This window comes from Macaca mulatta, chromosome 17 (genome assembly GCF_049350105.2).
Source record: "Macaca mulatta isolate MMU2019108-1 chromosome 17, T2T-MMU8v2.0, whole genome shotgun sequence".
In the NCBI taxonomy this organism is placed as follows: Eukaryota; Metazoa; Chordata; class Mammalia; order Primates; family Cercopithecidae; genus Macaca; species Macaca mulatta.
The window spans coordinates 20918296-20931067 of NC_133422.1; the positions used below are offsets into that span (position 1 = coordinate 20918296).

Consider the following 12772-nt stretch of genomic DNA (forward strand, 5'->3'; position numbering starts at 1 on the left):
CTGCTATATTTGTTAGGCTGTTGTGCAAATTGGTGGGGGTCTCTGCTCCATACCATCACCCGGTGACTTAGTCAGCTTGGGCTGCTATAACAAATTACTGTGGGTGACTGGGTGGATTAAACCACAAGCATTTATTTCTCACAGTTCTAGAGACTGGGAAGTCCGAGATCAAGGTACCAGCAGGTCCAGTGTCTGGTAGGAGCTGGCTTCTTGGTTTACAGACAGCGATCTTCCCATTATATCCTCACATGGTGGAGAGTGGGACGGAGCTCTTGTGTCTCTTCTTATAAATGCACCAGTCCCATTAACGAGGCCTTCACCTCATGATTTAATCACCCACCAAAGTCCCCACCTCCTAATACTGTCACAGCAGCCTTTAGGATTTAATACAGGAATTTTGGGGGAACATAAATATTCAGTTCGTAACACCCAGGATCCCAGGTTCACTGAAGCTTTGCTATCTTAGATAGAGCTACACCATCTAAAACACATGGTTTTCTCAGTCACTCCGATTCTGTGAAAGAGAGCTGGAGGGTTGCCTACTGGCTCTTAAAGGCTTTAGCCCATTATTGACACATCACTTCTGCTCACAGCCCAGTGGCCAGAACCAGTCTCACCGCCCTGACCTAATTGCAAGGCCCCAGAGAAATGTGGGAGATGTTTGAGCAGTAAATGACTCTGCCATGGTTCCCAAGCTAGCTTAAGTGAAAAGGAGGTGCTGGGAGGACACCAAGGCATCTTATGGGTCTTTATCTAGGAAGGGGGTCCATCCAAGCCCCCAAAGGAACCGTGACCAGACATTGGAAAGTTAGGACCCACAGCCACATTCTTAGAGTTCCAGGGTGCCGTATTTACTTCTCTCTCCTTCAGTCAGCAAGTTGGCTTTTTCTTTTTTCTTTTTGGGTAGACTGGTTTTCTTTGCTTTCCAAATACAATGGGAATAAGAACAGTCCCTGTCCAAAGGAGTCGTGAGGATATAATGAGTTTATCCATGTAAAGTGTTTAGGAAGTGCCTGGTGCATGGGAAGTGCTAGATAAGAGTTAGCTATTGCTATTATTTTATGTAATAATAATAATATTTTTAATTATTCTCCTTGTATATGCCATAACATGGCCCCCTAGGCTTAGCCTCTAAGACTCTCCCCAGAAGGAACGGACTAAATGGACCAGTTCTTTTGGGAGCTGAGTGCTCAGCTGAGTCAGGGTTCTCCCTGGGTTTGGGGAGAGGGAACAGGCCAGGAAAACATCCCAGAGGGACTCTTTATCTTTAAGGCAGTTCCAGTGCTAACAGCCTCCTCAAGAGAAATCTGTTGCAGAGCAAACTACTCAGAGCCACTCCTAAGAAAGGCCGTTTCGCCTCATCCAGACACAGGCCATGGCAGAGTCTGAGAAACAGTTTTCACCAGGAAACAAATCAAGATCACAACCATGTGTGCAAATCAGGCAGCAAGTACAGGCTGTGCATGGTCCTGGCAGAACAGAGTCCCAGGAGAGGAGTGGCCTCCATGATCTGCCGCTGCGCCCCACTGCTTTACCTGGGGCTTTTCTTTCATTTGGTTCCTGCTTCATTCATCCAAAGAGGCTGCTGTGGGCTCTGCATCTGCTCCGAGGTGTTTGACCAGGATGACCTGGTTTCCAAACAAAATTGGTCAGAGAGACCCTCATCTCTTAGGGGCCCACTTCCCTCTGAGGGATTAAAACCACATGCTCCTGCCTTTGGAGCAAGTGACCACCTCCTCATGAGAACATGCCTCTCACAAAGGACCTCCCTCATCCTCTCCAGAGGAGAAGTGGAAACGAGAAATGCCTGGTGCAGAGCCAGGATTGCTACGTCATGGATGTGAAATGCTCAGGATGCCCCAAGGCCGCATGGTCTGGGAGTTTCGCGTTGTTGACTGCCCAGCTCGTCATCTGCTACTCAACAGGAGGACAAGTGAGGCTTAGAGAAAGATGCTCCTCAGACAGAGCAGCACCACAAGCTCCCTGAAGCAAGATGCGTGGGAGACCGTCCCAATAAACACCTTTCAGATGAAACGAAACCCCAAACGAAAACCCCAAATCAAACTCTAAACGCCTCTCGAGCCGGATAGCACTTCCAGTTTATGAGGCATTTTCATTATTTTATTTCAATCCTCACATGAACCCTAAGAGATGGGATTCTTATCCTCATCTTAGAGGTGAAGAACCTGATGCTCAGAGAGACCAGAAAACCTGCCCCAAGTCATGGGGCTCACAGGCCAGGCAGACCCAGGATTCCGCACTGATCCTGCGGTCTCTGAAGCCTGCACCAGGTTTCTCAGGTATTTGTGACCTGGCGGGATGGAACTGACTACGCAAACTAGGATGCGTCTTCTTATCACAAACGTCAACTTCTCTCTTCCTTCTGTGCTCATCCTTTGGTTTGTCTGACATACAGAATATTTTCACGGTGCCAGCCATGTGACCTCTATTTACAGAAGACCCAGGTGGGACAATCTAGTTGAATGATGTCCAAATGACAGGACAAATTAGATTATCAAGGGGAAGGGCTGACATGGGTTTAAGGGGGAAATTGTGTCATGAATCTTTTTTTATAAGCACTTTGTGGGTGGGAGTAATGAAATTGGGAGGGAGGTAATTTGTCAAGCAAGGATCAGAAAACACAAAACTGGTTCTCCTTAGAAGAGGAAAAAAGAGAAACATCTTTTTTTTTTTGAGACGGGGTATCATTCTGTCACCCAGGCTGGAGTGCAGTGGTGTGATCATGGCTTACTGCAGCCTCAACCTCCCAGGCTCAAGTGATCTTCCTGCCTCAGCCTCCCGAGGAGCTGGGACCACAGGCATGTGCCAGCATGCCCAGCTAATTTTTAAAATATTTTTGTAGAGATGGGATCTCCCAGTGTTGCTTAGGCTGGTCTTGAACTCCTGGGCTCAAGTGTTCCTCACGCCTCAGCCTCCCAAATTGTTGGGATTACAGGCATGAGCCACTGTACCCGAAAAGAACCATCTTAAAGAGAAAAAGGAGCTGTTTTTATTTTTTGTTTTTAGAAGGCCACGTTCATTTTTTCAGAGGCACTTGATCTCTTTAGTGCTTTTAGGATTTTTAAAAACTGTTACACAACAGCTTCTTCCTAAAGGCTGAATCACAGGCACTTTAGAAAACTTCTTAGTAGGGGAGGCTCCACTGAAATGTACTCGATACCTACACTCAACAGGAGGGATATATTTTGATTTTGAGTTTGACAGGCTCACACTGATCTCATTTAAGTCCTTACCCGGCTGGAGCTCAGGAATTCCAACGCTCTTTCCACAGGAACTTCCTCACGTCTTGTGCCGAACAGAGGGGCATGACCCAGGCCCTGCTTCTGCAAGGAAAGAGAAGTGGCTCCTGAGAAGTGTAGTGGCCTCTTGGGGATATACATTGTTTTCCTAAAGGCCCACAGTACAGGGCAAGAGTTCTCTTGGCAAACCGAATTAGAAATTAAAAAAAAAAAATCTGATTTGTTCACATTATCGAATAATGGCCCAGAGGCTGTGGAGTAGATGTCCAATTTCAAAGGCCTTGCTTTTCCTCTGAGCCAGAGGCCTTTCATCACAGCTAGGAAATTACCTCCCTAACGTGCATGCTGCGCCTGCCTCCGTAATCCAGAGGTCAGAAAGGCAGAGCACGTCCATAAGATGGAGGCAAAACCACAAATGGAAAACCGGGTGTCTCTGCAGAAACAAGACCAAGGAGCACCAAGGCACTGCCATTCAAACCCAACACAGCCTTCAGTGAGTGCTCTCAGGAGGCCTGACAGCAGAATATATGCCCTAGGCAAGAATGTCACCCGAGGTGCCCATGTCTCCTGCCCTCGTGTTGTGTCCCAGGTCTGGGTCCTCTGCTTGGGTAATGCTCCAAGCTGCAAATGCCCCCAGCGAATTGTACCTCCTCAACCCATCAGAGACGCTCTGTCTAAGGACCTTCCTACCAGTGGGGGTTAGGAGGAAAGCATGGGAATGAAAGAATTCAAACCAAGGGGTGCATGATGGTAGCCTCTCAGGGATACTTGTAGTTGAAAAGAGAAGCCCCTGTTGTAGGGAAACACCAGTGTACAGATAGACTTCAGATGCTGTGGGGCACGGCGCCAGGCCAGCTGTGTGGAGCTGCATTCCAGCCAAGTGACTGAATATCTGCTTTCATGCGGTTTTGTGGAGCTGCTACAATCTTCCACCTCTGCAGAGTATGCCCGTTTCTTCCAGTCGCCACGAAAGGTCATGCAAAAAGGGATTCTTCAGTTCTGGCGCTCCATATTTAATATCAAATCTTTGTACTTGAGCCTGCAATGTACGAACATGCATATTCTATCAGCCTTGAAAATGGCTGCTCAAGCACTGAAGCCCTGAAGGAAACTTTTCAGTTAAATATTCTCTCTTTGCCAACTGCCAAATAGACAATTTTATTATTCAACCCATGAATCCATTAACTAAACCCTGGCCTTTCCCAGTAGCCCTTGTCATCTGTTCTTTTTTTGTGTGTGACACCCTGGATCTGAGCATCTGCCTTGTTGCAGAGGCCCTTGGATTCCCCAGCAGCCCCAGGCTCTGTAGGAGGCACCCCTAGGAGGTAAGGCCAAGGCCAAGTCAATCAGGCTGCTTCCCTAGCTTTGCTATTTGATTTCTGTTGGGGCTGCACGTGTTCCTTTCTAGGCCATTTTTAGGGCTGAATTTCATATGGGCCATAACATCTTTTGTAAAACGAAATGGATCAACTAGCTTTGTCGAGACTCGCTCTGTTTCTGCAGTCCCGATGATGAAAGACTTAATTAGCGCTGGAATAAAGGAACGGTCAGTCTCATGAAATTAGCAGCAGTATTTATTAATATAAATACATTGCACTTGAAAAATCCAACTTTAATGTCCTCTCTGAGTAAATATACTTATTTTTCTTCAAGTTTCAATCAGGGAGCCTTCATGTACAGCCATGATGTCATGAGACCAATTACACAAAGTAATCTTGACAGGTTCATTATTTTCTTGCCATATTCTGGCCTGCATAAGGAGCAAACTTGCTTTAGGATGTTCAGAGAGATTGTTCTCTTCCATTTCCAGGTCAAACCCCAGCAACCATGACCTAATGCTTCAGCTAATACATTCTTATATTCTGAAACGCCTCTGTGATCACACCCACTATCTTTGGAGTGTGAATTTATTCACACACTCTGATTGTTCCTTCAGGGAAGGAGCCAGCAGCCCCAAAGTACATACACTGAAGCCTTTGAAAAAGAGGGAAGACTCCAAGTCTCTGGCACCTGTGGAAGAGGGGAATCTTGAGAAGTCGCTGACATTCCTTCGAGTTTACATGTCTCCTTGGTGAGATTTCTTACAGCAGAACATGATGTTCTTCCCACCCCTGGGATCCAAACCACTTTAAAAGAGTGTTATACTTTGCTCTGAGTGGCCAAATACCACAAGTACCACTTGATTTTAAAATTATGTAGCCTTGGTATTCCAAAGCCAACGTGCACCACCATGCAAGAACAGATGTGGTCTCTGAAGGCAAAAGCCCCAGGCAGTGCTTAGCTCTCAAAAAAGAGTTGTCATGTCATTCTCAACTTGAGATGTTTGCTTGGCAAGCATTTTTTACCCTCTGGGGGAAATTTTGTTTACAGGATTTCTCACACACACACACGCACACACACTCACACACACACACTCATTGTTCAGCTGCAGAACAAAGGTCAGCTCTTGGCACACAGTAGTTTTCTAATTCCTGATCCTTTTTGATTCTCAATATGCCCATCAGCAGACATGTAATTTTATCTTAAGGCAGCCAAGTGCAAAGCATGAGACAATAGGGAGAAATCTTGTAAATAACTATCAAACAGAAAGAATCTGTTCAACCAATGAGGGAAAGCCTCCTTTGTTCAGTTTTAATGGTGTTTATATAACTTTCAGTATGCATATTCAGTCAGTAACATTATTTTAAGGCAGTTGATATAGGTGCCAAAATCCTCAGTATGCTGGGAGATAGATTATCTTTTGCATGTGTGGGGTTTTGGAGACAAAAGTTGCACTGAAGTGTGTGGCTCTTGTAAATTATACGAGGGACCAAGTCAATTTCCTGTTTGAGATAATGGAGCAGTGCATTTTCATGTCCAACCCCTTTAAATCATAGGTTTAATTCAATTGAGACCCAGAAGTGATTAGCCCAAGTTTACACAGGTACTTAATAGCCGAGCAGGTCTAGAACTTCCTTTCCACAGACAAATTCTACCTAGAGTTTGCAATTACTCCCATGATAAGCTGGAACATTGGAATTCCTTTCCATTACCTGTAGTACTTTTCCCATAGCAAGTCTTAGAACAAAAGTCAAGAAAAGGCAGTAGGTTTTCATGGCTGGGTGCAGGGGCTCATACTTGTAATCCCAGCAATTTGGGAGGCCAAGGTGGGAGGATTGCTTGAGGCTAGGAGTTTGAGACCAGCCTCGGCAACATGGTGAAACCCCGTCCCTACCAAAAAAAAAAATTAGTTGGGCATGGTGGCACGCACCAGTAGTTCCACCTACTCAGGTGGTTAAGGCAGGAAGATCTCTTGACCCCAGGAGGTTGAGGCTTCAGTGAGCTATGATTGTGCCACTGCATTCCAGCCTGAGTGACAGAGCAAGGTCCTATCTCAAAAAAAAAAAAAAAAAAAAAAAGAAAAAAAAAAAAAAGAAGAAAAAAAGCAAAAAGAACCTTATGATATAATCCTGACCAGAAATTGGACTTAAGTATTTTTAAAAGCCATTTTTGTCACTGGTTGTAAAAAAAAAAAATGATAAAAGTGGACATTTTATTTCTTTATAAGATTAAAAAGCTATGTACAATATATTAAATATAAGTCGACATTTGATTATTCCTAAAATGTAATTCCAGAAACAAGTTGTCCAGGCAGGAAAGGCTGGCTTAGAATTTGTGGAATATCTCTTATAATTGTGATCATTGGAAGCAAATTGAAATGCAACAAATAAGCCACTATTCCTGTTGCTCCCCTTGTCTGTTTCTCCCAGCTTTATTCACTTAGAAATTTAATTGTGCCTGATCTGACAGGCACAGGAAGGAGCCAGGTGGAGGGAGGGTGGAAGCCTCCAGGGTTGGTCTTTCAGAAACAATGGCAATGCTGTCTACTGAAAACCACTTCCAAACGGCTTTCAAAGCCCAAGAGTTTGTTTAGAGAAAATCTTGCCCGCATTGATGGATTTCTCCTCCTCTGACAGTTCACAGGAAAGAGTGTAGTATAAAGAATTAAGTGGTTCATTCCAAACATCTGATGGGTTCCCTTCAAGTACTCCCCCTCTGATCCACTTCTTACGGCTGTGCTGAGCCTCCCCATCTGTGATGAGGTCATTTTGTCGGGCACACAAAGGATTCTGGGGGGAATATGCATCATATACTGCAGCTATTCACAGCATTCATTCCTCCTGGCTGCTCACGGGAACAATGAACCTTCTCAGCATTACATGTGCTTACTAAGGAGACAGGGGTTAGATGCCTTTCAATGGAACCCCCTGAGGCACACAATGCATTTATTATAATGTCCTGGCCCTAAGAAGGGCCTGGGAACAGCTTGGAGTGGTCTATAATTAAGTACATTTAATAATAAATGCACACACTTCTTAGGTATTGCAAGAAGTGAAAATAAGCTCTTCATCTTCTCAGTCTCAATTCCCCTTCCCCATCATCCTTCCCTTTCAGAAATCAGAAAAGCCAGGAGTTCTGTGCTTTTTAAAAAAATAACAATTGCAGAGGATGTCTGGCTGGTTGAGAAAGGTAAATTAAATTACTTGAGAATATTCTTTCCATGTCAAAAAAAATGGCTTCTGCTTCCTCAGGTAGTTATGCATGGGGAGGATTTGTTAAAAGGTTGGCTGTTCCTTTAATCTCCCTTGGATTCCACTTCCAAAGGCTTTCAGGGGCAGTGACCCGCTAGCTAAGGGGCATTCCTTGGGGTTAAGCTGCCACTTGGAAGGGCACTTCCTCAGATCGCTGCTGTGCCTAGCAAGGAAGGAGCAGTTAGAAGTGTTCCCCTGACAGTGTCCCACGTCCTCGGTCCCCACACCTCTGAGTACTCGAATATGGGCAGATAGACTTTCTGAGGAAAGTGAGAGGAACAGAGCTCTGTGAATGTGGACAGGGTACAAGAAGAGAAGCCACACTGGAAGGAAGAGAGAAAGGCAGCAGGAGTGTGACACGTACATTTGTGAGACGCAGCAAGAGGCGTGGGATTATGAGGGACGCACATGCATTAAGGGGCCTGGAGGCTGGAGGCCCAGCTTTGCCCCTGCCTGGCTGTGAGCGTGGCCTATTTTCTTGAACTTCTCTAAGCCTCAGTTTCTTTACTTGTAAAATGAGGATGTTAATGGTACCATGAATAGTTAGTGAAAGGTCTAGTAACAGGAATCTTGGGAAAGTGACCTAAGTTCTCTGAGCATCACTTTCTTTATCTGTAAAATAAGGTCAAAAATACCTCTGTTACATGCATTGTTGTGAGGATGAATGAAATAATGTATGAAATCACTTAGCATATACCTGGTTCACAGTAAATAATCAGTAAATGCCAGCTGCTGTTGTGATGACTATTGGAATGCAATTACATTTTTAAAGAAACATACTGGATTGAAATTGTTTGCATCATTGAATGGTTCAATACATGGGGCAGGCGTCTGACTAGAGCAACAAGAAAACCATGCAAACTCACCAGGTAGTACTGCGCTGGAAAGCAGATAGCTTTTATTTATTTAATAGTTAATGACAGCGAGAGGGGGTGATGGAACAAATGGGTATTCTCTTCTCTTCTCTCCTATAGTTAATTAAAATGAAATTATGGACCTGTACAATTTCAAAATATATGGATGGACAGGATAATATTATTAATAAGATTAGCTTTTCCAATTTAAGACCAGTTTTTTCAATTCACTGGTGCCCTAAAGTTTCTGATTTTGCTATCAATGGTGAAGAGAAGTTTTTACATTATACGGTTAAAGAGAGAATGACTTCCGCTGAAGCATTTGATTTTAAACAAAGTGATATTGAGCCTATTGATAAAACAAAGGTCAGTCCAAGAGTGTGTGGGAATAAGGTACATTTTGACAGAAAAAAGAATGAGGCTTTAAAAAAACTTGTTTTCTTTCTTTTTGTTTGTTTGTTACAGCTAAAGAAATCTCCAATCACCATTCACTTCAAATATACCACCTTGATTTTACTTTTTTTACTTTGCTTTAGGTAATTTTTGTATGAATGTTCTCAATAAAGAATTTTCTTATAAACATTTATTATTTTGAGCATTACCAGTTTGCACCTCAAAATGGAGTACTGTGAATTTTTTGAGAGATGCTAGAAGAACAGAAGAAACAGTAAACTTTTAAGGCAAGATACCTTTCTCCTCCCACTCTAGCAGCAAGAAGAAGAGGACATTTGCTCTTTATTATTTAAGAGCCTTTTAAAAGTCACATGGAAAGGCAAGCACTCCAAGGATTTTTTGATTCCTTTTGACTTTGGCCAAGAAAATGAAATTATTGAGAACAGCCAACCTTTCATAAAATATTGCTGTTGGAGGGACTTTTTGGTGGGTTAAATATTATAAAATCATTGTTTTCTGGTCAATGCAGAACAGGGAGAAAATAAAAATAATTATTGGATAGGAGCATTTTGGTGGGTTTTGCATCTTATGTCAGAATGTGACACCAAAGGCTCGGCTTGATGGGGTTGCTTTTCTTATCTTAGGTGACCAGATGATGTGTTAAGGCAAAAACAAAGTATTTTTTCCCCCTCAGGTTTTTGGAAATAGACCAAACACATAGTTCTCAAAACCACCTTCCTCTAACCCCAACCTTTGATAAAGTGCGGGCCAACTAGCTTGAGCTTCTGAACTCATCAGTGGAACATCTTTCCATGTTCAAGCCTCCCTCTGGCTGCTTTTCTGAATTCTCATTACTGAGCAAGTGTAGGAAGACCCAGGAATGCCGGAATCATCCAGTCACTGCATGGGTTCACTTCATCCGTATCTCTTTTTCAGAATACTCCTTATTCCTGTCTTATTTCAAATCCTGCTGTCATCAGGGTGATGAAGAGCACTTCTTAGACACTCGACAACATGGTGGAGGTGAAGATCTGTTGTAAAATCTGAGGGATGTCCTTGGTATCCATGGCAATGAAAGACCGACCAGCTGGTAAAGTTCTCTGCAGCCTGCCAGGATGGAAAGGGTAAGGAAGTTACCCCTGTAAATGGTGCTCCCTTCCACCTCCTGCCCTGGCAAACCACAGCCTCCTAATGGTTTCTTAGGACAGGAAGTTTTTACTTTCTCATATCTTGCTCTCTGCCTACCACTGAATTAGTTGTCATTAAGCAATGAAAGGCTTGGAAGAGCAACAAGGAAAGACACAGCAAAAGCAGGGAACTGAAAGGAAGGTCTTTTCAGTGAGAAAGCTGGCAAATTTGAAAAGAAAAAATTTTCTTCCTTTCTTTACTGCCATTTCTTGGTATTTCATATTCTCTTGGTAGAACAGAGCCCTAGGGATTCATCTGGGATCATCTCACCTCCTGGGTCTAGTCAATATGCTGACCTCACACTGTATTTCTAATGCTTTTCCTTTCTTAGAAAACAGGCCTCTAAAAACGCTGCCGAGGCAAACCCTGAGTGGTTCTTTCTCTCTTTCTTTGCCTCTCTCTCTTTTTTTTTGGTCCACATCACACAATGTGAAATGCGATCTGGATTGTCCAATTATTGCTTCAATGACACTGAGGTTATACAGGCTTATGAAATGTTTTCCAACTCATTTTTAAGTAAATTTTAAAAAACTTATAATGGGTTTTGATTTGAATTATCCTTAAAAATAACTTGTCATTGAAGTTATGATAATTTTTTAAATACTAATTTATCATTTGGAACAAAAGGCCATTTTGAAGGCAACAAAACTGTAAGACACAGTTCTCTTCAAAAGAACGCCTCCTTTCACTGTGCCAGGAAGTCTGGCTTTGGAATGACATTTAATAAAATTCAACCATCCTGTGTAGTATCGTATATTTGGCATGCCTGGTAAGCCAGCTAATTCTGCAACATATCTTTTGCCAGTGGATGTTGGACCATTTCCCTAGGAAACCACAAGGGTATTATTGTGCTTTCTTAAGTATTCAAACAGGATCTGTTCACTAGAAAGACAAAATAGCCATTTCATCTCAACTAGTATTTGTTGAGCTTGTTGTCTGCCTAATAGTGGGCTGATGCTGAGGAAAATCTGGGTGGAAAAGGCATAGTTTGTGTTTGAGGATGTGGAGGTTCTAAAAGATGCAAAGCGCTGACTTGTAAAAACTACGAAGAACGCAAAGTCATGTCATCAAATGACTGTAACGACATGATATTAAGTCTGTTCTCAACCTCACTCTGCAGCCTTGCAGCAAGGCAAAGGGAATAGAAAGAGAAAAAGATGCTAGCACTTTGGATAATAAAACATTTCCAATCACAGAGTATGACAAGTAAAAGGGGTGGAATAACAAAAAGGTAGGCCCTTTGTGCTTTAGGCAGGAATTTTTTTTTTTTTTAAGATTTACTTTCACTGGTGTTTTGTGTTTCTTACAGGCATTTTAAACACAGAAAAAAACCATGAGCTCTTTCTGTTTGTAATTCAAAAAGATAAATGTTAGTGTGCTCAAGTTATGAAAGTGTTTCCAGATCTCTCCTTTCAGATCATACCCACTGGTATTTATTGTCTGATCATAAGATTCTCTACTGAATATTCAGTATATTCAGTGTAGTATCTAACTATATGTATTTTATCTTACGTTGTCGCCAAGTGTTTCACCTGCCTTGTCTCTCCAGCAGTAAGAAGGGATATATGTGAGTGTGTCTATATATACACAGGCATGCATATATGTAGGCGACGTCTCTATGGGGATATAATACATATGTGTGTATATATATGTATAGACATTCATACACACACACTATCTTCGATGCTAGGAAAATAGATGTTCATGATTTTTAAATTGATTTGAACACAAAATGATTAGCCTGGGCTTAGGACCTTGATATAAAATGCCAAATGTATAAAATACTACCCAATTTATTAGTGAAAAATCAAAGTGTCAATGATTTATTATTGGTTTAAATATAAACTAAAAAATAATTAATTTAAAATTATTATTGTTCATTCAAACAAAAGCTAGAACATATCCCCTCCACTAGATTATAAACCCCTCGAGGCTAGCAACTCTAGTTTCTGTTTTTCCTCCATCTGCCTCACTGTCCCTCATGGTGCTAAGCCTATAAAACAGCATGTGTTAGCTATTCAGTATCTCTGTACCTGCCCTTTTCTGTATGCTCAGATGACACTTACCTCGTTGCTTGATCACCTAAAGAGCCAATAAAAATGGCAAAAGCATTTACTTGAGGGTCACTTGTGAGGATTTGAGCAAACTTAGCAGGATGTATTCCATATCGTGACAGATTTGCATCACTCAAGACTATGACAAAGTACTCATCAGCTTCTTCTTTGACAATTTCCTTGATGGCATGTTCTGTTCCTTCTAACGTGTGGTCCCCACTCATGCAGAACTGAGAGTGGGCATGCATTGTCTGGAGGTAAGAGAAGTTGCACAAAAGCCATGGTGAGAAACTTCTTTTTAAACAAAGATGATTATTTTTCTATTGACCATGAGCATGCATACATACCAATTATTACCCACGTTCTAAGTTAGTTCTATTTAATTTGCATATTTGAGTGACAACAGTATACAGTGATATTTGTATCCGGCATAGAATTTCATTAGATATAGG

The 12772-nt window shown here is 42.3% G+C and overlaps 1 protein-coding gene and 1 long non-coding RNA gene across 2 annotated transcripts in view; both read right to left on the minus strand.

Moving 5' to 3' along the window:
• Nucleotides 1-883: 883 nt before the first annotated feature.
• Nucleotides 884-4299, minus strand: LOC144336349 (uncharacterized). Its single transcript, XR_013408039.1, has 2 exons — nt 3255-4299; nt 884-1628 (listed from the first exon to the last, which is right to left on the minus strand). It is a non-coding gene; the product is annotated as an uncharacterized LOC144336349 (long non-coding RNA).
• A 4405-nt stretch (nt 4300-8704) lies between these two features.
• The window catches only part of VWA8 (von Willebrand factor A domain containing 8), a 380985-nt gene continuing 376917 nt past the window's right edge, over nt 8705-12772 (minus strand). The window contains exons 44-45 of the mRNA XM_015120969.3: nt 12333-12571; nt 8705-10185 (exon numbers count right to left, since the gene is read on the minus strand). Of these exons, the coding sequence (XP_014976455.3) occupies nt 10077-10185; nt 12333-12571 (348 nt within the window). The 3' untranslated portion in view covers nt 8705-10076. The remainder of the gene's footprint in view (nt 10186-12332; nt 12572-12772) is intronic.